At 34.9% G+C, this 25,893-nt stretch overlaps 1 protein-coding gene and 1 long non-coding RNA gene across 4 annotated transcripts; one reads left to right on the forward strand and one right to left on the reverse strand.

Annotated features, from left to right (window-relative positions):
* The first annotated feature begins 1,294 nt into the window (after positions 1 to 1,294).
* Positions 1,295 to 16,767, forward strand: LOC131067418 (outer envelope protein 39, chloroplastic). Of its 2 annotated transcripts, XM_058002409.2 has the most exons (12): positions 1,295 to 1,714; positions 1,892 to 1,943; positions 2,475 to 2,550; positions 2,641 to 2,676; positions 2,806 to 2,953; positions 3,364 to 3,519; positions 3,876 to 3,946; positions 4,148 to 4,226; positions 4,380 to 4,495; positions 4,602 to 4,749; positions 15,659 to 15,728; positions 15,840 to 16,767. In XM_058002409.2, exons 2-12 carry the CDS (start codon positions 1,904 to 1,906, stop codon positions 15,992 to 15,994), a joined length of 1,095 nt encoding a protein of 364 aa, XP_057858392.2. In that variant the 5' UTR covers positions 1,295 to 1,714; positions 1,892 to 1,903; the 3' UTR covers positions 15,995 to 16,767. The 2 variants fall into 2 exon arrangements, with proteins under 2 accessions (XP_057858392.2, XP_057858393.2); XM_058002410.2 differs by lacking the exon at positions 4,602 to 4,749.
* Positions 3,643 to 6,295, reverse strand: LOC131858539 (uncharacterized). 2 transcript variants are annotated; one of them, XR_009358989.1, is made up of 3 exons: positions 5,981 to 6,295; positions 5,503 to 5,650; positions 3,643 to 3,982 (listed from the first exon to the last, which is right to left on the reverse strand). It is a non-coding gene; the product is annotated as an uncharacterized LOC131858539 (long non-coding RNA). The 2 variants fall into 2 exon arrangements; XR_009358990.1 differs by having other exon boundaries at positions 5,503 to 5,653.
* Positions 16,768 to 25,893: the final 9,126 nt, after the last annotated feature.

A 25,893-nucleotide genomic window follows, 5' to 3' on the forward strand; every position in this document is an offset into this window, starting at 1 on the left:
TTCTACATGTTATGTTTGATGTGGACTTTGGAAGATGTTCTAGCATGTGTGGTTCATTGGAATGGACTAAGAAAGATGCGTCGTGATGTATTTGGGTCCTCTCTATCTCTTGGAGTGGACCATATTGTGTGATTTTGATATGGATGGCCAACTTTATGTAATTCATGTATATTCTATCTGTGGCCAACCTAGTTGAAGGTTTCAATGAATAACCTTGTATAAAAGGAAGTGTGGATGTGTGGATTATGGTATGGATTGTTGTGAATAGTATGTGAATGATATACAAGCATTTGTGAAGAAGTAAAAGTGTGAATTTTAGTTTGCGATAAGTGTTGATGATCATATCTTCAGTGTGACAATGTTTTGAGACAGTGGATGAAGTGAGATATGTTTGTCATCGCTTGACACAGTGGTTCAAGGACAATTTCACAATCAAGAGATCTTGTTCATTTCAGTTCATCATTTTGTTGTACCTATTGGAAGACAGTTGGTCCTTTGACAACTTGTAAAGTCTTTGTATCTTGCCCTGAAATAGTACATCTCAGTAATGCAAGTCTTTTGTATCTTTCCCTAAGGTTGTGCACCTTAGTTTTGCAAGTCCCATCAGGTGAAGTGGGCATCCTTGGCCTTGAGCCTAAAACATTGTAATCAATTATTCATATTGTGAGTGTGATTCTCACCATGACTTTTTTCCCTTCTTAGTTTTTCCATGTAAAGTTGGTGTTCTTGTGTGTGTTGTGCTTTGTGGTTACACGTTTCATAATTGCAAATATAAGTTAATTGAGATTTGATATTTAAATGATTATGAGTAAGTTGTTTTAAGGTCCGAAATGATTCACTTCCTCTCCCTCCATCTCAGTCCTCTGATATGTTCAACAATTATTAACACCAACCTTATCTTATCTTATTTGCTCAACCTAAATATCACAACTAATCTTATCCTGAAGTGATAAAAAAATTCATGATGTATTTGCTTACAAATTACTAGTTTGAACCCATGTTATGAGAGCTTCTTTATGAATCTTTCATCTAATCCATGTTTTTAACAATGGACAATATTTGTTTTTGCTACAATTAACTGCAATCTCTATTTGTAATAAGCATTTATTTTTTAATTTTTTTAATAAAAAAAACCCCTTTCCAAGGCTGATGATTCGAAGCAATTCCTAATGTTAATGTGGCCACCAACTCAATAACCTTTAAGCTGACCTGAACAAGGGCTTGCGTGTCTTATATAAAATGGTACCACGGGAAATATATAGCTAGTAGCCCTTAAGACAAGAAACACATATTCTAAACTTGTTGCCGTTTTGATAATTTCGGAGAAGAATCTGTACACAGGGAGTTCTTACCATTTTGGAAATATATTCAAAATGTGATAATAATATTGTAACTGGACAAAGTTTCTCAGTGTCTCGCAAAAATACAAAATTAGTTTTTTTCATTTCATAAAATCGTTAAACAAAATCAGACGAAGTAGTACAAGAAGAGTGTGCTGAAGTCTTCCGGTGGTAGTGAAAACGGGGACCTCATGGGCAATATTGATACATAACCAATTGCTAGAATTTCAGTTCTCTGTTTTTGAAGAAAGGAATTTCAATGAAAATTCGACGGTTCAGCTAACAAAGGATGTGCTACTTTGTTCAGAATAATCTTCTAATTTTTTAAACTATATTCAAATTAAAGCGGCGATACACACCACAACGAAGCATCTGTAAGTACGAGAGAGAAGGATAATACAGATGTGCAGATAAAAACACATTATATAATATCATGGGAAAGAAATGCCATGAAGTATAGATGGGTTGACGCTATAAATAATGTTAGTTCCAAATCTCATTGTTTATAGATTGATTGATGAGTATCATAGGAGACACATTTGGTTTTACAGGGATTTCTGAGGATGGGAGTTAAGTCTAGTATTCATAAAAGCATTGGTCAAGGTATGCATTTGTTTGTTAAATATAGATTATTGTATTTGATGCCATTAAAGATCTCCACATATAAATTCTTTTTACAATTCAAGAGTAGATTTACATAATGGGCATGCGTTTTCTTGAGGTTAGAAACATAATACTAAAAAAATCTCTAGAAAGAAAACCGCAGTTGTTTTCTCTCTTTCTTCTCCGGGACCGGGTCAAATTTTGTTTTCTCTATAACTCTAATTGACTCTAAATTAAGTTTTTTTATGTTGAAGGTAGTTCTATATGCTTTGAGATACTATCTTGAAAAGAATTCTGAATGTTATTTTTTGTTCCTTATTTTCTCATATTTGGACCACCACCACTTCAGTAATTTATAAACAGGGCTATTCTGGTTACGGTTGGAAGGCTATAACAGCCGTTTTTGAGCAAATAAATTACGATTTGACAGAATGAAAGCCCTGAATTTTGATCTTCCCTCTGACTATCATCATTATAATGATGATTTGCATTTTTATGTCTTTGTAATCTTTTAAAAATTCTGTAATGCAGGCAAAATCGACTTTAAGTTAGATTGGTTACATCCTTTGGGTCGAGGATTATCATCAGCAGATTGCTTGGCCAACGAGTATTTTATATATGCCTGTGATTCCTAATGTGCAATTTTTTCATATTGCGGTTTCTTGTTATCGTAATATAAAACTTTAATTTCTTTCAGGGCTTCAAGCAATCCTCTATCAGCCCTCGTTGGCAGGTGAGCTCTCATTTCTTTATCCAAGTTGAAGTTGCTGAAATTAAGTCTCGTCATTGGTAAAATGGTTGAAATTCCATAGCTGCAATCTCAATATGTAAACTCTAACATGTATTCAGCAAGTTCTTGCAGCATTTTTTTAAGACAAAATAATATTTTTCGAGGAGACGAAAGATTAGATATTTTACTGGAGAAGGCTATCAATGATTCATGCTATCGAGTGAATTTTAGACGACCAATTTTTGATGGAGACAGGCAGCAACAATCCATTACCTTTCAGGTAAGTAAACCTTTTCCCACTCTTACATTCATACGTGGGGATTCAAGTTAGGACGTTATTTTGGTCCAGCATCTCTTAGAACAGCAAATACTTTACAGTTATCACCGGTTTGTTTCCCAAGCAAGCCCGACCCTCTGAGACCTAATTCAATTCTTAAAGTCCACGAGCTTATCATAAATTTAAATCAAAGATTTTAAATTTTCACAGGTATAATGTCATATGTGTGGAAACCCAGACAACTGTGTAATGGATAAATTTGAATTTCAAAGATCATCTGGCCTCATAAAAGTGAATCAATATGATGTAGGCTAAATATGATCTGGTGTGACATTGGATCAAGAATATATTGCAACATCTCATCACTTGCAAATGAGATTAATTCTCTCCCAACATTGGAATCATATGTGCAGAATACACTGACACCAGCAACTTCTGTCCATGGCATTGCTACCGATTCATTTGGCTCTGTACATGGAGGTGTTAGATTACGGAGGCTTGCCATAGAAATAGACCAAAAGTGGGCCTCAGATTCAAAATTGACCAGAATGGTGGGCATGAGAATTGAGGTGAGCATGAACACTAAGAGCTCTATTATACATCAAGATACTTAAATGCAAAGGAAAGAAGTTTTGCTGTCTGTGAACCCAGTATCACAAACTTGTACGTTATACAAGCATGTATTCATAAGAAATAGTGAACATCTATGGGGCTGCATCCTGATTGAATTCAAGTATAGGCCTAGATGTACAGCATTTATGCCATTTACCAAATTTGAAGTCCTGCATTCTTAGTAAGCCTTTCATACTAAAGTTTATCCATGACTTGTAGCTCACATATCAAGCAAAGATTGCTAGTTAGTTCAGAATTTCATGTAATTCTGTTTTGATGAGTTCATCTAACTTGTGTGGTTGCATTGCTTCAGCAAGTTGGCTCCATTGATGATAATGGCCATCCTATACGTACAGATTCATATGAGTGTCCAACCACATTCAGGTATATGATATTTGTTGACACCTACCACATTTTAATCTGAAAAAATCCAAGGCAAATGTTAACTATAGATAGAAAAAAAAACAAGGATATACGGTAGAAAAACATGATCTAGATGTAATAAATTTGCGTTGACCATATGTTGAAACTGTTTATGTATTGAGCAATGCCAATAACCATATCGAGTGAACTCTTGTTATGCAGTGGAAATACATATGATAGAATGCTTGTTGCCAAGGTGGGGACAGAATACCTTGAATCTAATGACAGTTTCTTTTCTCAAGTTAGTAACTCCATACTGAGAAAGCATATGTCTTGAAAATCTGATCTTGATATTAAAAAACACAGTTCTATAACTCTTTTATTTGCATGCCTGGAAGGCTGTATGTAATAAATTTTGGTTGAATAATTATTATAATTAAAATCATTTTTGCAGTTCAATGTCCTACTGGAGCAAGGTTTACCTATTTCGCCCCACTGGCTACGTTTTAAACGATTTAAGGTCCTTAGAAGGAAGGGAGTTCAACTAGGACCAACTTTTGTCTTCTCAAGGTAGGTCATATTACCATATCTGCCATTCAGTCTTTATGACAAAAATATCTGATTTATGTTGAAAATAACCAATGTTTTGCCCTGTTCACCTAATATTTTGATGCAGCATCTCATTTGGCACTGTACAAGGAGATTTAGCTTCACATGGTGCATTCCCAATTGGAGGCTTTAACAGTGTACGGGGATATGGTGAAGGAACTGTTGGCACAGGGAAATCATATTTTGTTGCTAGCAATGAGCTATACATCTCTGTGGTATGCTTCATGTCAGTCATTTTATTGGGTGGCTTTAAAATCTCTTATATTTATTCTGCATTTCCACTAGAGGAGGACAAAATACATTGAGGATTCTGTGGAATGATGTTGAAAGGGTATTCATTATGGTGTGGCATAGTGATTGGTAGTAAGTAATATTCCACTAGAGACATGGATTGTAATTGGTTCTTATTGTTATTTATGGATTCAAGTGACATTTATGATTGTGAGATAATGCAATGGATCTAGGATCGATCTGAATATTCATAATTCAAGAGTTTCACAACTTTTTAGTTTTTGGTAGAATTCTAATGAGACATACTAGCAAATGTCAGGTCCCTACTATGATATCAAACCAAACACCCAATAAGTCTAAACCCTAGGTATTCAAAGAAAAAGGACAAAAATAATATTAATATTTTCCTAACAATGGCCGACCCAAGTTAAGGACCGACCTAGGTTTATTTGGATTTAACATCTATGATAGGGTAAGGAAGGCTGACTAGGGCAAAGGGAAGTTAGGGCCGACCTAGGGCATATTACAAATCAGCGCACCCTTTGAGATGTGATCAAAACAAATAAATAATTATTATTAAATAAATGCTTGCCGACAATCAAAGAGAGGTGACCATTGGGTGAAGAGGCATGTTGAGGGATATATAAACAAGTCTTTAGTGGACATTAGAGGGGGGATTCAGAAGAAAACATCATTCTAATTTCTGAGTTCAGAGCAGATAACGAAGAGGACCAGACCTGAACCATATTTATGGACAATCAATAGTACTCCAGATTTATGGTATGCGTGGAGAAACAACAGGAGTTCCCATAGAGAGCTATCAGATCTGATCTGAGCCATAAGATTCTAATTCCTTGTGATATGAGCAGTAACATGACTTCCAATCTGCTGCAGTAAATCATCAAACATCAAGAAAACACACAAACACAATTACACCCAAGAAGACATTCAGCAGATCAAAGAAGAACTGATTTTGATAAAAAAAGGGAAATCTGGATCGGACCTTTAGCCATCCAACAGAAAATACATTAAAGGAATTAATCTTCAGATCAGACTTAAAACAGCATTCTGATATTATTTTCAGAACTGCCCTTCTCAGCACTCTATATTCTCACATCATCCGCTTGTGTTATATATGTATACATATTGCTTATGCATAAATAGATAATGATTACCTCTTATAGGTATATTCATATGATAGAATATAAAATATACCTGATGATGAAAATGTCTGAAATCCATCTTGTATGAAGGATCGGTGGTGTAGGAGGGGAGTTATAAGATGGTTATCTAAGCAGGCCATCCTAGAGATGACCATATAACTGGCTCCTAGGGCCAAGAGAGCTCTGATATCAATCCGCTCTTGGGCTTATATAGAACAACCAAGAAATCCTTTTTACAACCTCGTTCCGACTCTGCAATGATGGCTCTTGTCTTTAGGGGGATGAAACATAGATAGGAAAAGCAGGTACAAGGAACCCGCTAAGTAGGCCACCTCGGCAGATGTCCATATATACTGCCCACCGAGGCCAAGAGGGCTCTAGCATTCACTCTGCTCTTGAGCTCAGTGTAGATATTGCTTCAAGTGGACCTATCCAAACCCTCATGTGTTTGTATAATATTATAGATATTATATGAATGTTGTGTTCTTGTCTAGCCCTAATAATTGAAAGTATGTATGTATATGTATATGATTGTAGGTTTCAAATCCAAGATCACATTGTTGAAGGAGATATTTTACTTGGTAAAAATGTAACCCTAACCGTAATTGGTCACAATTGTGATTCTAGGGCACAATCTAAGGCAAATATGTAACCCTAACCCTAAAGATAGAAACAAGGTCTAGATAGGGAACATAAGCCATTTTTGACTGCCTTAAAGATAGTCATTGGCATAGTTGAGAGTCGAGACCTTTGAAGCCTTGTACATTAGTATTCTTAAAAGTCCCATTCTTTAGATACAATATAAAATAACATCCTTAAGCAACAAAGCATGGGTATCCATTTGTATACCAAGTGTAAAAGAAACTCATCATATACTAAAGTTGTGTGTACAAGTAGATGTACACAATAATTTAGAAACAAGCTTCAAGGCACCTAATCTGTTTGACAAAATGTCACAATGTGATATAATGCAAACAAATGTCAATGTCCAATTATAGTAAGGTTTTTAGGCATCTTACTAGAGACCCTAATATGTTTTCCTATTGCTCTACCTAAAGATCCATTAACCTTGCAACACATATTCACAAGTTGCCAACAATTCCTTATCAAAGAACACAAAAGTGGCAATAGTTCTCTTTTAACTACAAGCAGTAACAAGTCAATCTTTTGGTACAACAACAACCACACTTGTAACAAGTGGTATTAGAGCTTGGTCACAAGTTCAAACCCCTTGCTTACGCTGGGGGGGGGGATTGTTTCAAGGTGTGCGCCCTTGGTCTCCTTGTGTTGTGCAGAACAACGCTCGGTTTTGTGACATGGCTTAACCGCCTCCTGTGGATTCTATAAGTCTATTGGTTGTATCGGGCATTAACAGGTTGATCTTTTAGTGCAATGGCAACCACACTTGTAACAACTTTTTGGATGACTAGAAGCTTCCTTGAGCCATTGATGAATGGTTTGAATTTGTTTCTCATAGCCTTGCAACATATCAGGATCAATTGTGACTTGATTCTATTGACCATCCTAGCTTAGTGGTGTTCTACATTTCTTGCCATATAAGGCTTCAAAAGATGGAATCTTAATTAAGGAGTGGTATGTGTTGTTATAAGCATTTTAAACTAAACGGAGGTAATCCTTCCACTAATTGTGTTGGTACATTGGATGCATCCTCAACATGTTTTCTACAACTTGATTAATCCTCCTAATTTGAGCATCAGTTGCAAGGTGGTAGGTAGTATTGAAGTTCAACTTTGCACTAAAAGTAGCTGTTAGGGTGGCACAAAATTTGGAAGGAAATGACTTATCATTGTTAGAGATTATCATTTTAGGTATGCCACACAATCACACCATCTCTTTCACAAATCACATTGCCAAGTGGCAGCATCATATTTAAGATTACCCAGAATAAAACAGGCAACTTTAGTTTACTTTTCAATTGCCACTTAGATGACTTCATGTCTTTTTTTCTGAACTTAGTCCATCCAGGTATAAAATCCATGGATATAACAACCTACTTGTTTTACAAAATTCTTGAGGATATATCAATCTTCAGGGTGACAATTCTTTACCTTAACCTTTTGGCATGCACCTCTTTAGCTTTCATCTAAAGCCAAAAGTAGCATTGGTTCAGCTTGTGCAATATCTTTGTTACTCTTGGATGTCCATGATTCAGGGCATTATGCACCTCATCTAAGAGTTTCCACTGCAGAATTCCAGAAGGATGTAAAGAAAGTCTCTTAAAATCTAAGCAAATCATCAATGTCAAAAGCATCATTTTTTCCCATTTTTGTAGAAAATTGAGTATAAACTATCACTTTGCTGCTGCTCCAGGACCAATTTCCTGAAATCAAAGTGCAAACTAGACATGGAAGCAACATGTCTTCTTTCGTATAGGGAATCAACCACCCCATTTTCCATCCCCTTAACATAGGAGATCTCTACATCATAGTTACAAACAAATGGCAACCATCATTGTTGTTGAGAATTCAATTTTCTTGAGTAAACATGTACTCTGTAGTATTATGGCCTAATCTAAAATCAAATAGCTTAATTAGCAGGTACTGCTGCCACATTTTAGTTCATGGACCATTATTGCCTGCTCCAAGTCATGGGAAACATAATTTTTTGTGTGGTTCTTGAGTCTCCATGAGTCATTACCCATCACTTATCCATCCTTAATGACTAAACCTCCCACATCATTGATAGAGGCATCTATCTACATTATGAACTATCTATTTGGATTAGGAATTAGCAAAATTGGTACAGATGTAAGTAGTCATTCCAGCCTCCAAAACACGGATTTGCATCCAGCAGGTCACACGAATATTTTTCTTTTCTTTTCAAGGAAGTAGGGTGGGCGATCTTGGAAAATTATGAACTTCCTCTAATGCTCAACTAGTCCCCTGAAGCTTCTAAAGTTCTAGTAATATTTTGTGGAGAAGGCCATTATTAATTATATAATAGCCTTGATTTTCTTAGGCCCTTCTTTGAAATCACGTCCAAGATAATGCATTTCATCCTTGAAAAAAGGAATACTTGGGCTTCCTATCGAGGTTCTAGCATTTTCCTCATTGAGTTCTCCAAGGGTCATGGCTGAAGGGCTTGAGCAGCAGGAGATAGAATAGTTGGTCATGGTTGTTGATACTTGATAGTGCCCAACCTAGTCCTACATAGGCAACTACAATAAGTTTTGAGCATGTTCAAGAAGTAGGGGATCCCTCCCATGCATCATAGCTACCTTTGGCTTCATTGGAGTTGCCCATGGCCATTCCATCTAACCCATCTGTTTAGGATAAGGATGGGTCGTTGAATGAGTCAGAGGGAATAATTATTGAAATTGAAAAGGTTGGTGAAGACAATCCACTTGGGACAATTCAATAATATATTTAGGACTTAGAGTCTACTGCACAAGTGATGCAAGAGGTGGGACACGTCCCCAAGCAATTGGATCAAGTGCATTCTTTGTTGGTGGGGCGAGAAGCCCAATGTATTTTGGCATTCATGTAGAGGGAGTGTGAGGGGGAGTTTACCTATCTCTTCACTTCTCGAGGATGGTTTGGGGTGGAGACACTAGAGATGTTTACAACTTGACACCTTGCTAGGCCCCCTCTTGGAGGGCGAGATGGTAGGTTGATCACAACTTTGTTTGGTATGGAGATTTCCTTCAAAGATTTGTTTTATAGGCCTCGATGTCAAATAGTCTCCACTGATGAGCTCACACATCAAATGGATGAAGCCCACCAAATTGTAGCAACTCACCATTTGAAGTTGTGCATAGAGAAGGTTCAGAAGTTCATCCAACTCCAGGGACATCTTCTCATTCCGGTGTTTACTCCCAAAGGGAACTAGTTTAGATTACACGGAGTAAACAGGAAATAAAATTCACATCATACAATAGTTTTTGGTTTTCTATTGGTTCAGCTCCCAATTTTGTTAGTTTGTCGTCTAGAAGATGAATTTCTTTATCTGGTACTTATGTAGTTTGTAAATAAATAAAATGAGTTATTTTGTAATTAAGGAATTAGTTCTCCATAGAATGGTTGTTAGTTGGTAGTTACTAATGGTTAGCATTCTCAATTAACATTGGCTTTGCTATATGTTTCTTATTGTACTCATAGTTAGGGACTGCATGTATGAATTTTTGTAACTATTGCATATTCAATAAATGAATGAATAAGAACAACATATATTTCAAAGTCATTGTTGCGATTGAATGTTATATTATGTTATTCTCTTACTTAGTTTACTCTTTGTTAAGCATTCAAGTAGAATTACTGAGTAAACATCTATCACACAATTTCTAATTTTCCCTATTTTACTACGCTAGGGTTAACTTCTTTGACATAAATGATACAAACTTAGGCCTGAGTGTTTTTGTCAACAAGGCTCATTCTTTTCTTCTTTTTCTCGTCCTTGTAGCATATTCTAAAGTTCCTAGTCTTTCCACAATTCCAATTAGTGTTAGAATTGCTAGGAAATTTGGATCTTCCATGCGATTTAGATCTAGGGTTTTCTTATTTCTTGTCCTTTTTGCCTTTCTCCTTGAACTTCCTTGAACTAATAGAGCTTCCTAAGTCTATGTAGAAGTTTTTGCCACATCTCTAAAATTAAAGCAACCACTAACTCATACATACAAAACTTTGGGGCAATTCTCTCAATTGCCATAACCAAGTGATCCCATGAGTCTGATAAAGAAAAGGAAAGTGTCATACAACAATCATCCTACTTCATCTTCACTCAAAAATAGCGCAGATATGTAGCTATATATTCTCAAGAAAACTTTGTAAAATAGGTATTTCTCCTCAAATAAGTCTCCCAACCTCTTCCAAAGATCTTGTGGGGTGGGGTTTTCATCTAAATTCAACAATACTTCCAACTAATTAAGCCTTTCACCTTTCTATCCAATATTTCATAATCAACTTATGACATTGTAGCTAGTTTGAATCTAGATAGTAGATACAACAACCTGTAGATATTTATTTACAAGAATAGCCCCTATATTGAGTTTTCATTATTGAAAGTTAGTTTTAGTGATCCTCTTCATATCCTTAATGTTCTTCCCATTTTCTTGCAACAAGGTCTCTTTCTATGCTAGCTTCTAATCAAACTAAAAATAGATAAAAAAAAACAGAGTCTCTAACACCTAGGACGTAAGGTGATCAAACTCTAATATGAAAGGAAGAAAATATGTGGAATACAATTCATACACTAATATATGTGAGGAGGTTTGTGAAAAAAATAAAATGATCTTACAATTAAAGGGAAATAGACACAAAAGTAATATACTATAACATGTTAATTACATGGGAAAACCTTTTCAAGAGAAAAAAACCTCACCCAAAAGGAACTCATCATTTAATAATCAAAATTTATAACACTCACAAAGTCTAAGCCTTTATGGGAGCATCACCTATAATAGATCTAGAGTAATTTTGGTAATAGTACTTCTGAAACTCAATATGAAACTTCCATTTTAAGAGCTTGATGAATACAAAAAGAATACATGAAAAAATCAAATGGTAATTAGGAAAACATGAGTTAGAACAGCCTAAAAAGTAGTGAACAAAACCTAGTTTAAATCCAACATGCAAATCCTAATATGAGTTCATAGGCTAAAAATAGCATATTCCTTGTTCCTATCATAAGCGGTCATAATTCACTCGTCAACTTGCTCTATATTGGTTCAATTAGATCCATTCAAAGCTACCTTATGCATACCATACCATGTACTATAAGTTTTTTAGTAACTCCCAATTGCAACATTCTTATGCATCATAGATGCTCTTACATTTTTTATGTGGAAGGCCTAAGTTTCAAAGGCCGTAACTTCTGTTCTAGGAAGCTGATTGAGATTTTAAAAAAAAACTAAATTTCTCCAAGAGATCCATTTTGTCATAACCCACTTGATCTAGTTAAGAGCTATTTTGACATTTTTTTAGAGCTAAAATCAACCTTCCTAGAAATTGTATTTTTGTGTCATATAGCCTTTATATATTTTTTGTGTTCTTAAAATTAGGATGCAAGGTTGAGGCACCTTTCCTAACATTCTTCCACTTATCAAAAACCTTGCAAGAGAAAAGGGATTACCAACACTATTAACTATCTCCTAAAAGTAGAGAGGCCCATAGACTCATTGCACTACTTGAACTTCTGTGATGACTAGATTTATCAATGCATCTACAACATTATTTGAAGTTTCAACTTTCTCCAACATCACCCTCCCATACTCTACCATGTCACAAAAGTAATGGTATTAGACATCGATGTTCTTCAACCTCCCATAAGAGGTCAGGTTTGTTGTGTGACATGACACTCTCATTGTCAAAAAGAACTTTGGTAACTTCCTATATCAGCCACATCTAAACACAATATATTAAGCCATATAACTTCGTTACATGCAAAAGTAGCTACTATGTACTCAATTTATATGGTGGATAATTTGACCGCATCCTATCATTGACTCACAATTAATCTCAGCATCAAATAAACTAAACACATATGAAAGATACTTTTCTATCAACATCTCTTACCCAATATAAAATCCATGATTATCCACTTAATGTTGATCCCCAATAGAATAAACTTTACAAAAATATAAGACTTACAGGTAAGAATGCGAACTTCCTATTTCATCTTTTGAGGTAGGCTGCGGGAGGTTAGGGATTCATTGTGATTGATTTAGCCCATGTTTGTAAGTTAGTTTGATGATGCCAGAGTTCTTACAAACCTATTATTGGGAACCTATGTGGATGCCTTGAATAACTAATTGAAAGACATTGGAAATATAGTTTGGGTGAAGATAGCGGTCGCTGATGCTAGAGACATATTCTTCGGGAATTTTTTGAGGAAGGAATTTCTCAAACTAGTAGAGACTAAATATGCTAGATATTTCATTTTGGTGGAGAGGATGTTGGAGGTATAGGAGGCTCTATAGTCCATGAGGGTTGTGGAGAGTGTGAAAGTGGGCTGAGGACAAGTTAGAAGAAGGGAAGAAGGTGATGCTCACGATACTTGGTGATAGTTGATGTTCAATTGTGAGATAAAAAATATAGAATGCAATTTTTTTAAATTTGTCAATTTTGTATTTTAAGTTTTTTATTTTACCTTTTTTTAAGTTTTGAATTTTTTTAAGCATTCATTTCTCTTTTTTTTAACATTGCATGCAGATGCATTTGCTTTGTCATCTCATTTGTTGTGGGATAGTTTAGCATGTTGATACAAATTCTACTAGCTACAAAGACATTTATGAGACATCTAAAACATGCTTGAATAGGTGAAGCAAGAAGTTCTTAGCAAGTAGCTTGTATTGCAATTCTATGAGGTGCATATTAGGCCAATTGTGACATGGAGTGGAACACAATGAACACCTCACTTCATATGGAAGCCTATCTTTTAAACCCAAGCAATATGTACCTAAGGCTGACGATGATGAGGTAAAGGAAAGGTTTATGAAGGTCCTTGGGGTGGGATGTTGAATGCTGAGGATGTATCTAAACTTTAGGAGGAATGAGTTGCATTTGTCAATCTTTGATGTTTGACATTCCTTGGACTAGAAGCTAGAAGGGATAAAGGCACTCTTACTTTAAAAAGGCCCTACTGGATGGTGCACATGGCATGGGAATGATGCAACAAAGGCCAGGATGCTTGTCACTCATTCACTCTCATGGGTATCTAGTTGCTTCGTTACAAAGAGGAATCAGTCCATCTACAGGTCCATACACTCAATTAAGAGGAATAGGCTTACCTTTAGATTACTAGAGAAGTTAGTTGTAGTTCATAGTGCCTTGTGACTTTAGGGTCAACAAATTCACCTACACATTGGGATGTTGATCTTGAGATGCTGGATGGATTAATGAGGAGATGCAGCAGTTGTTGGTTGGGCTCTTATTGAATAAGTCACAATTTGATGTAGGGAGTGACAAAAAGTCAGGGAGGAATTTTTTTGATATTGAGAGCTCAGATGTGGTGCAGTTGTGAGAGGTGTAGTTAACAATTGTATATTAATTTATTAATTATTTTTATATCTCATAATCTTACTACCATATCTATTGTTGGGCATTTTATCATTTCATAGCTTTGGGTTCTTTTAGCACAATGAAAACAGTGGAATTTTTATTGCTGCTATACTTGAATCACTGAACATTGAATCTTGAATTCAATGTAGTATGTGAATGTATTAACCTGATCTTGATGTCAAGTAATAAATATAATTATTAAATATCCAAAAAATGAACTCCCAAGCTGCAATCCCCAAAAAGTGTCCCCCCATCCCTTGCTGTCCTTGTCCTAGAAACATCGTGGAGCATAATTATTCTAAGGAATATGTTGGAATACATCCATCTATTGGGAGTCTATTATAGCATCCTACAAGTAATCTTCCTTTTCGTTAATCCCAAATAACACTTTCCTTAATAATAAATTTAAGCTGTAAGGCTTTGACTCTCCCAACTCTCCTAGTACTATCAGTTTCCTTGCTGCAAGTTTATGCTATAGATACAAATGAACCTTTCAGACCTGTTATAAGAAGGGAAAATAAAATTGTGTTTGAACAAGCACTTTGAAACTTAGTAAGCGCTCATTCAAGAGCTAATACTCCTGAAAAATCAGTAAGCATTGTGAAGCTGCTGAATTGGTTTTTGCTCATGCAAGTTGAAGCTTTGGTTTTGCTCAAACAATAGTGGCAAATCAAATAGAACAATACTTCCACTATTAAGAATATAGGTAACCCAAATTATGATCCTTGATGATGATTTTTTATTGTTTCTTTGAAGACTTGCTTTTGGCAAGTGGCTACATGTAGGCAATTAGTTTATATTTTTGTATATTTTTCAAATTTTTATTGGGAGTACTATTTTTTAAATCTCTATATAGAGAAATAAACATCAGTATATAATGATCACTTATGATTGTCATGGTATTTATGGAAATGAGCTGCTCGTCAAGCTGTCATGGTTGTAAGTTTTTAACAACGATATCAGATACCTTGATGTAAAATTGTTATCATTGTTACAAACATATGATATCTTTGGAAGTTTCAAAAGGTAAACTAATTATTAAGGCCATCTTATCAGAAGCCACAGTTTGCATCACAAACCTTATGCTGATTTACTATGTTGCAAGTTTTGAAATTTTGAACCCGCTGAAAAATCTTAGGAGCGTTTTGTTGTAACTTTGATTCTGCAATGGTAAGTCAGAAGAAGGTTTTCTATGTGGGGGCTTTTCCATTTTACTTTAGAAGGTGGTAACAGAAACTAAAGTTAGTTGTATTTAATCATGTCACCTCTATAAAATATATACATATATATGTGTGATTTAAAACAAAAATGATTGAAATGTAGATTATGCATAAGTTGCATTAAAAAAAAAAAAAAAAACTCAAAACAGTTGATGTGTAGATTTGAAGTATAGAATTTGAAAGAAAGATGATGAAGCTCATTCATGGTACCTCACTAATGCTACATCTTTGAAACTATGCATAAAATAAGATATACATAGTATTGTTAGCTTAGCTATGTCACAAATATGCATTCAATTGGAGACTATCTCTAGGAAGAGGTTTTTGTAAAACCAGTTGTTAACTCATGTTGTTTCTACCACAGGAACTTGCTTTTTGGATAGTGAGGCCTTCCTATTCTATCAAAATACTAGCCAGTCTTAAAGCTGTAAACTTGGAAATTTGAAAAATCACATTCTGACAGTGCTTGCAATGTTTAACTTCTGTTTTGTGCAGACTCGATTGTTACAGGGTGTCATATTTGCAGATTTTGGAACAGACTTGGGTTCTGGAAGAAGAGTCATTGGTGGGTTGGCTTTGAGTTGCATTTTCAAAATCCAATTTTTAATTGTTTTATTTGAACTTCAAAATAAAATAATAACCAATTACTATAATGAAATCATCTTTTGATGTCCAGGGGATCCTGCTGGTGCACGTAGAAAACCAGGATATGGTGTTGGGTCTGGTGTAGGCATTCGAGTAGACTCTTCATTTGGACCCTTGCGAATTGATTATGCTACAAATATGTTGGGTGGAAGTTGTATTCACTTTGGTCTTGGATATCATGAATAAAAGTGATCATATTTTATACGGAGAAATGGTTTTGGTCTGGGTAGACAATTCTTAAAATTATTTACAAAATTTAAATTTCAAATTACAGAAGTTTAGCAATTGTGCTATACTAAACGACATAAAGATTAGCTTTTGTGAAATGTGATTTCTGCTAGGCTTTGTTCTTTTGATATAAAAGAGGTCAGTACACTTTGATACGGACAATTTCAAAATAACATCGATGCATCTGTTTTATTGCCAGTGGATCTGTAATAATCGTTTCAGAGGCAATGAGTTTGAAACAAAGAAACCCTATTTTTATAACTTTAAAAAGATTCAAGGACAACAACGGATTTACAAGGATAAAAGTGAAAGAGCTCTCCACAATGAATGGTTCCCAGGGCAAAATACTTGCCAAGGGTTTCACAAATGGGGTAGCAAACTAAATGGGCCTGTTTCTGGGGTAACTCTATGGTTAAGTGTGTTTGAGCCAGAGCAGTACTTATCGGGTTGGGTAATCTTCTCAGAGTTCCTGGCCACCAACTGCACGTCCTAGCAGTGTTAATTAACAGCATCCAGTGGTTAATTGTGCAAGTTTCAATCTCATGACTTAAAATGGGTGCTAAGAAGACCATTCAAGGTCACGAATAGTGGTTCACAAAGAAACAAAAAATGCATGACAAAAGGATAAAGAATTTTTCAGTAACGTCAAAATCACTGAAGGGAATCAAAACTACTTTTATTCCGTAAATACTTCTGTAATTAAGTAGTATAAGCAAGAGATAATTTTTCTCTCAGTTTGATGGAATGCAGACTGTAATTCAGAGAAGACATTTTTTCTGTTTTTATGTTGAAATCTCATATAGGCAGCGGTATGTAATCTTCCTTTCTCGATGCCCATATTTTCTAGGAGAATACACAAATAAGTTTTTCATGCGAGTACCCAATTATACAAAATACAGTGCGTGATCTGGAATAATTCATAACTGTGTTTTTTGTCTGCTTTTTACCTTGTACCTGCAGAAAAAGAATGATACGAGTCTGGGCCACTTAGCAAAAGTAACAGAGATTTTTGTTAGTGAAATTGAAGTTTGCTGTTCTCCTTCTTTCTCTATTATTATTAATTCTGCAGTTCCAAGTGGGCATGCAACATACTTTCTGGTTAGGTTGCATAGCACTGTAATAAATTATTAATGGCTGGCTGTAGCTTTGCTAACAGTCCAAGCGAGTAAATATTGCAGTGCGAAAGTGACAAAAATATTCCCTCCTCCTTTAGAAGTCGATGTCCTACGTTCCTACACCAAATCTTGCATAGCACAATGGCATACTACTTTATATGATGACATTTTTCTTCATGGGTTAACAACAGTTTAACTATACCTGGCTTCCAGGGGCTTGGTACATCCCAAGTGAATTAGTTTCGTCTCAGCTGACCCCTTCCTGAATACCAACTGGGTACATCCCAAGTGAATTAGTTTCGTCTCAGCTGACCCCTTCCTGAACCCTAACTTGGCAATGAGTAAGTCCAAGGTAAGGTAGGTTGGGCGCTGGGATACCACTCCTGCAACAACAAAAAAAGAAATAGTAAAAAAATATTAAAAAATAATTTAATTAAACACAAATAAGAGTAATTTTCTTACTCTTGTGAACTTTGTAATGCTCGGGATAAGTCCATAACATATAACCCACTAGCAGTTGCAGGGGGAGTTTTTGCAACAGGAGGCCGATAGGTCTGATTGTTAAGGCAATATGTTAGTAGATGTATTACAGTTGTGATATTGAGAAGTATATTGTATTGTATAACTGAATAATAACATTTTATTAAAGTCAAAGAGTTAATTGTACAATAAGATAATTTTTGTGTACATAACCCAACCAATGGTTGTTCCCAAACTTGAAAATTTTCCACCCACCATCCCCCATGCTGGTGTTTGCAGCATGATGTATTTGAAGAAAATGTCATGAATATTGTTTTACATTTTTTTTTGTAGGCTATATTATTCCCAACCAATTTTTTTTGTTGGACCCAGAGTATTGTTGTTATCCACCCTCCATCCCCCATGCTGGTAAGAGCAACATGTTATATAGCCTTTTATTCAATTCCATGTAATGTATATGATGAAAGACCTGCATCATTGTTTCATTTATATAAGTTAGATTTGGATAACATGTAAATTTGGTGAAGTTAAATACTTTGAAAATCTTGAAAATTTGAAAGTTAGTACATTTTAGTAATATAATACTTGATGGATGTGTAATTGCAGAATTGGAATCTCTTGTGTGATTCATGTGAGTATTTGTTTGTTATGAGAGAGCTTTTCTACACAGAACTGTATGAAAATAATAATTAAATTTGGTTTAAGAAGTGAAAGGAAGTTAATTTTTATGGAAAGTTGAATTGTAGTTATCTACCTAAGAGGATTTTGTAATTTGAAAAGATTTACCCGTTGTTCTTTATGGAAAGCCGAATTGTTCAGTGAAGAGAACTTGAAATTGTGAAGGGGTGTTAAAGAGAGAAGGCAGTTAATGTTGAATTGAATAATAGGTACAAATTCAAAACCTTGAGAAAACATAATACATGTAAAAGTTAACATGTCTACAGATAGTTGAACAACCTAAACAAAGTAAGAAGCCTGCAAGCAGACGTTGGAAAATCAATATATTGAACAAGTCAGTAAGGTTTACATATCGTTAAACCAATGAGCTTGTTGCTTTGATGCTATTCTTTACTGAAAGCTTAATTATTGAATGAAAATAACTTGAAGGTGTAAAGGAATGTTAACGGGAAAAGGTAGGTAATGATAAATAGTACAATACTTATCAATTGTAAAGAGAGACATAGTGAGCAAATATCATCAGAAATCATTATATGCGTAAAAGTGAATAGGTACCTTGCAGACTGAAATTGGTCAAATGTACAAACAGTTAAAGAACATAAACAAAGGAAGGAACCTGGAAGTACAGTGCAGAAAATCTGAAGATTGTTACATACCTTGAAATTCTTGAGATTGCAAAGTGAAAGTGGTGAGGTCCACAAACAGTTAAAGAACATAAACAAAGTGAGAACCTTGTATTAGTACATCATTATTGAAAATTAAATGCATTGAACAAGTGGTTACAATTTGTAATTGTTATATTCATATGATGTTATTCTTTAGTGAAATTTCAATTATTCAATTAAAAGAACTTGATAGTGTAAAGGATTGTTAATTTTGAAAAGGTAGGTAATGATAAATAGTATAATACTTACTAATTATAAAGAGAGGCACAGTGAAGAAACATCATCAGAATTCAATGTGTAAAAGTAAAGAGGTATGTTGCAGACTGAAAGTGGTGAAATCTACAAACAATTAAAAAACATAAACAAAGCAAGAAACCTGGAAGTAGAGCACAAAAAATCTGAAGAGTGTTACATACCTTCAAATTAATGAGCTTGGTGTATTGGATGTTATTCTTTTTGAAAGCTAACCTTCACAAAGTATAATACCTGTGAAACGGAAGAGGTGCAGTTAAAGAAAATAAACAAAGGAAGAATCTTGTATTAGTACATCATTAGTGAATATTAAATGTAAAAGAATGTTAATGAGAAAAGGTAGGTAATGATAAATAGAATAATACTTACCAATTGTAAACAGTGACGCAATGAGTAAATAACATCACAAACCATTATATGTGTAAAAGTGAACAGGTGCGTTGCAAACTGAAAGTGTATTGGAAACTGTGATAAATAAGAATGTATGAGAAACAATTTTTGGCAAATAGGAGGGGAAAAAATTGTTGAAAGCTATAAAATAGTTGAATAGGAAGTGGGTGTCAAGTGTGTACCTTTTTGTTGCAGAGTTGGGCCATGTAAAAGGGCTCTTCACTTCCACAAACATTAATTGTGTTGTTGATCCTGAAAAGTAGAAATATTGTTTTGTGGTGATACATTGAATAGAAGATATACAAAACATGAAAACATAATGAAGATGTGATTTGCATACCTGATTGTGTTTGTTTTGTGTTGTACAAAAGCTACAGCAAGTTGGCTTCCTCTGCCTTTCGTAGTATTGTTGATGTTGCACCTTTCAATCGGGAGTACCTTTGGTAGATGAAGCCTGGTTGTATACGTAGGTGTTCAATTTCTTTTACTCTTGAAAGTGCTATGAATTTTAGGCCTTGTTTCTCTGTTTTGCCGATGTCAACTGTGGCAAAGTCTAATGTCAGCCCCTGTGATTTGTGAATAGTAATGCCCCATGCCATTGCTAGTGGAATTTGTGCGCGGTTTCCTCTAGTAATTGGTGGAATTGGGACATGTTTTGCATTTTGTGGATCCCATGAAGGGCTAGTATAATGTTCAAAAATAACAACGACATATTTTGGTAAATCGGGTGGTTTGGAAGCTACATCGTAGACAATTTGTTTGATTTGACCCAAAACACCATTTACAAGGCCAACTTCTATCCATAAATTTGCAATAAGCATAATTTCCTGGTCTATAGAAAAAAGAATTTCAAATACTAGTTGTTGTTCTTGGTGTGCCTGCTTATCTCTTTGATGCGCAATGATTGTTGTTGCATGTGCAATGGGTGAGTGCAATTGTGTTAACATTTTTATGTTGTATGCACTTGAAGCTGCATTTGTTGCAAACAAATGCTTCTATTGGCTGAAGTGATTATTCTCATCAAGCGTCAAAGCATGGGTTGACCGCAACTAGAGGGATTCCCAATTTGTTTGCAATGGTGTTGAGTTGCAGATATTAAGCAATATTTCACAAAATCTTATGTGTGAAGAACTTGTGCCTTGTTGACGAAATGGAATATCTAAGGTGACAATAGTATTGAATGTGTGCCATAGAGCCAATGTCGTTGAGTGAGATGCATATAATGACCTATCCATAACTAGGGGAAGCTGTGCAAGATCACCAACCAAAATGACTGAGATACCTGCAAATGATTCATGTTGTCTACTGGGAAAAGCTTCTCGCAATCTTTTATCAATCTTAATGAGTAACTGAAGGCCAACAAAGCTCATTTCATCTATTAAAATGTATTGTAAGTGTTTGCATTGCTCTTAAAACATTAATAGGGAATGGCCTATTAAGGGTTTGCATTTTTGAATGGGTATACAGAGGGCAGCATGGATTGTGGTTGCTTGGATATTATATGTGGAGACACCTGTTGGTGCTAGTACAAGCAAAGGGTATTGTGCATGTTCTGAATTTGAATTTAACTGTCTGCATATGCAGTCAATAACAAATGATTTTCCAGTACCTGTTGTGCCTTGAATGATTAATCGTAATTGTGAAGAATGCAGGTTCTGTTCAGCATGAGTTTTAATAATATCAAGTGCAATAATTTGGTTTCGTGCAAGCTCATAGTTAGTAGGTGCATTTAAATGCAGGTTGGTAAGATTGTGGGGTGCTTGGCTTTTCTCTGTTAAAATAAAGTGAGATGCTTTTGAATGCAGTGGTTCATCAGGTATAGAAACAGTCCAATAAAATTGTAGATCAAAATCACATTTGCCAAGCATTTGAAGAGCAGCAACGTCAAAGTTGTTTGATGCTCCCATTTGTGACAAGAACTCCCATTCATACAGATCTTCATGAGTTGATTGACGAATATCTTCTGGTTGTAGCTCTTCACCATTTTCTGTGGTAATGTGTTCTTCAAAATCATTTACATGCCACCGGATGTAATCTGTACTTTGAAGATCTTTCCAATTTATGATAATTTTCTCAGCTGAGCTCCCTATATGCAGAGGAATGATTCGAAATGGTTTGTAAAGAAACAATTCACTCCAACAAAAACTTTCAAAATTGATGTCCTCTTCTAAAGGTAAAGATTTGTGTTGTGGGTAGACATTTACAATTGCGGGTAGCTTTCTTTTCATCCATTTACATGATTTGTGCTACTCAGAGTATGTATATAGCTGGGCTGATAGAAGCATAGTCAGGTTTGCTAATTCTGATGGTCGTTTCATCTAGTTTGAGATGTAAGATATTGAGGTTTGAGATTCTTCATCACAATTAGCTATGCGTTGGAAGATTCTTTTACCAACATTTAGTGTTACAAATTGGCGTGTGCAAGATATCAATGGGAGTTTAAGCAACATGTGACAAGTTTCTTGTGCGCTAATGTCCCTATCAGCAACAATTCCCATGAGCAGCCTTTGGTATGCTAAGAGAATTGTATCATTTGAATTTGTTGATTCAACTATACGTTTCAAGATATCAATATAACTTTTCGACTTTTGTTCAGTTTTGGATGCGTACTTTGAAATATATTGTAGAACTGCTTTTTTGGACCAGACAGGCAAACACTCAACATTAGCCCTCCACATGGCAAGCATTGTTGGGTGTTGTACATTTAGACGGTTATCATTTCTTGTTGGTTTGTATGATGGGTTATTATTGTGGTCTAATATCAGTGAGGATTCGGGTTGGTCAGGCCAAGGAGCTTTGTACCGGCATTGAAGGGTTGAGTTTTTTTTCCTCAAGCAGGTATACTCTGAACACTTTGTATGTTGTTGAGCAACATTGAGTAACTCAGTATAATCAGTGCAAGGATCTGACTTTAATATGATCTCTGTATCTGCAAGACATGGATCTGAAATTGCAGGCATATATTGCTTGTTCAAGCGAGCTTCTTTAGGACGTGGATTCCAAGCTGTGATGTACTGGTCAAAGAAGTGTTTAACTGATTGGATACTTGCATGATCTGACCAGTCAAGGTTATCAACATTTGGTGCTTTTGGCAACCAAAGAAAGCCATGTATATGTGCAAATCCTCGATGTTGCCATTCATATATGTACTAGTGGTCAATGGTTTTCAATTCTTTGACAATGACTTCATCATGAAAGATTTGAAATCTTAAGTGCAAGTATAAAGCTGTAATGTGGGGATTATTGACTAAATTTTCAGTAAATTGTCTTATGTTGTTGGGTATAGTAGCTGACTTTGTTTTTGGCAATAACTTATGCAAGTCTGGCCATTTTGTATCAGTTGAACTTAAGGTGAAGAACAGTGTAGGTGCACCTAACTGTTCTATTATTGATATAAGGTCACGCCGGGACTTGCTCCAAAATGCTCGTGTACCACGCAATGAGGCTGCATATCGCATGATATGATTTGGTAATTCACTTGACCGTGTCTTTTGTAAGTATTCCTTTAGGCCATGAAGATTGTGTGGAAGACTATCTTGTAGATTAGTCTTAATGAAGACAACAACTGATTGTTGGGATCGATGTCTCATCATAAGATTGTAGTTATAATATCTAAAGCGAACATGTTTCCCAAATCTTTGATCATAATATTTGATCAGGTGCAAAACATATTCATGTAAATGTACTTGCCTTGTTCTTTGTTATAGTGGTAAAGCTATTCTAGAAGGGAAAAGCATTGGGAATGCCATGGAAAGGAGGCCCTCAGTATTGTACTCATTGATAGGTGATGTACTAGTTTGTGGCTAAGGAATAATGTTGTTGATGTTGTTATCTAGATGGAGGATGTTTTTGATCGCATCAAGTTCTGGTATTGATGATGGTAGTTGTGGGATAAATGAGGAACTATTCTCCCCGATTTGTTCTTCATTGTTAATATTCAGCAAAGTAGAAGTATCTTGAACAACATCTTCTTGCAGGGAATGCACTGAATGCAGTAGCTCTGTAATGTCAGTGGTTTGCTTTGGTAATAGATGCATTGCATCTAGATCAATGACCACATCCTTGTAGTATTGATCATGTTTCATTTTGTAAGCCAATGCATTCATGACATGAAATCTATTCACGTAACAGTCATAAGTTAATCCTTGCAAATTGGTTCTACGAACAATTAGAATTTCTAATTGGTTAATATGGCGAGGTAATGTTATTGCAATTTCAGAAATATCTTGTGGGAAGTTTATTGTATGGCTAGAATATTTGTATTTCCCTCCCCTTGCATGTGTTACTTGTAAAACATGGGCAATTCTTGATATGAGCATTTCTTCTACTTGAGAGAGAGACTTTAAAATAGAAGGTTGCTCACCCGGGTCCATATTGTTTGATAATGAGAAGCGGTGGAGACCTTTTTCACCATAACATCTCATGCACATAAGTACGTGATTGACTTTTTTAATAGTCATGCCCACATACATTTCTTTGCAAATAGAACATGGCTCTGTGACCTCCAACATATCAATCTTTTTGTGGAAATTAGACAACATATTTTGAAATGAAGCAGTCTTCACAGCAAGTTCAGGAGCAGTAGAAAATGTTTGATTGAGATTAATTTGCTCAAGATCATTGTTTTCTGCTTCTAATAACTTTCCTGAGTTATTGCAAGGTCTATGTAGTGCATGATGTCTCAGTTGTCGTTTCTTGGAGATATCGGCTCTGTTCTTTGCATAATAAGTTCTATTGGTCTGGCTTCTCTTCAATTTGATAGCATCAATTTCTTGAGGGCAAGGCTGGATAGATATCTAATATTTCAAAGAGAGCAGAGGTATGTTAGAATTTTGATCATTGAAGGTAGTTAACTTTGAAGTATGTATCAAGAATGTATGAGAATTGAAAATTGCTCCATCTATGGTTATGTGATTTTAGAGGATTTGTTTTGTATGTAAACTGCTTTTGTTGTGTTTATTTGTATGTCTAGTGATTTGTTCTGTTGTTTTGTTGTTGTCGTTCTAGGTTTTGGAAAGTCATAAATTGACTTTGTAGTGTTGTACTGTGTACACTTGTTGCTGTTAGCAACTTGGTTTTTCAAAAGGTAGCATTGTAATATAGGTATGCATAGATATAGTAATTTTTGATACATACACATGTATGTATACATATACACATGTATATATACATATGAATTAAATATTCAAAGTGCTGCATACAAACATATGCACATATATAACTACAAATGTATATATCAAAAAACTAAGACTATGAATAATATATATATATATATATATATATATATATATATATATATATATATATATATATATATCAGTGTATATATGTATAATTGTTTGTTGTTCTTAGTTGTTTGTTGTTTTTAAAAGCATGAATTTAATATAGGTATGCACAAATATAGTAAATTCTGATACATATAGGTGTATGCACACATATACACATGTATATATACATATCATTTAAAAATTCAAAGTTTTGTATATGAACATATGCACATATATAACTACACGTGTATATCAAAAAGACTATAACTATGAATATTTATATATAGTTATGTACATATATAAGTATAGTTGTATATGTGTTGAATTCTATAAGTATGAATAATTTTGGTGTTGTATAGTTATACAAATAGATATTAGACCAGGAAAAAAATGATATACGTGCATATATGTATAATTTTTTTGCAAACAACATAGAGTTCAACACATTTAAAAGTAATGAGTATGACTGCAAATAACTTATGTTAGGAGGAAAAACTTTCAAAGAGATAATCGATAGATCTAAGAAATGTACATATAGATATTTATAGAAGCAGCCTTGTCTTCGTAAAACGTAATTGTTTATATATGTAAAACTATTAAATATGTAAATTAGCTAATAGTATAATTGTATTGTAAACTGAAAGTTTAATAATCAGAAAATATGTGTTTTAATTCTAAGTTTGTGTACTTAGGCAACCAATTTCCTCAAGTAGTGCATGACACTCAACTTTGAAGTCAATAGGAGTGACTTTATTGACTGTCACTTTCATCTTTGATTTTGAATTATATGTCTCAGTGGAAACGAACAGTGTGAATGAATAGTGACGTGACAATAGTCTCTTAATCACTGAGCAAGGTGTCTCTGTTGTTGTTGCATCATTTTGTAGTGCATGAAGCTGTTTTGCAGTTTTGTGTACCAAGTGAATGCTACCCTCATCAAATGCAGTGGCCCATAGAGTACCTGTGGCATCTTGTAACTTTAGTGGCAAGAGGTAACTATAATTGCAGTC

This window comes from Cryptomeria japonica, chromosome 9 (genome assembly GCF_030272615.1).
Source record: "Cryptomeria japonica chromosome 9, Sugi_1.0, whole genome shotgun sequence".
Classification (NCBI taxonomy): domain Eukaryota; kingdom Viridiplantae; phylum Streptophyta; class Pinopsida; order Cupressales; family Cupressaceae; genus Cryptomeria; species Cryptomeria japonica.

Excerpts from the sequence above, each read along its gene's own strand:
- LOC131067418 (XM_058002409.2), top strand. The coding sequence starts at position 1,904 with ATGGGAGTTAAGTCTAGTATTCATAAAAGCATTGGTCAAG. Across the intron at positions 2,551-2,640 it reads GCAGATTGCTTGGCCAACGA|GGCTTCAAGCAATCCTCTAT; the intron begins GTATTTTATATA and ends AATTTCTTTCAG. Across the intron at positions 4,227-4,379 it reads ATGACAGTTTCTTTTCTCAA|TTCAATGTCCTACTGGAGCA; the intron begins GTTAGTAACTCC and ends TCATTTTTGCAG.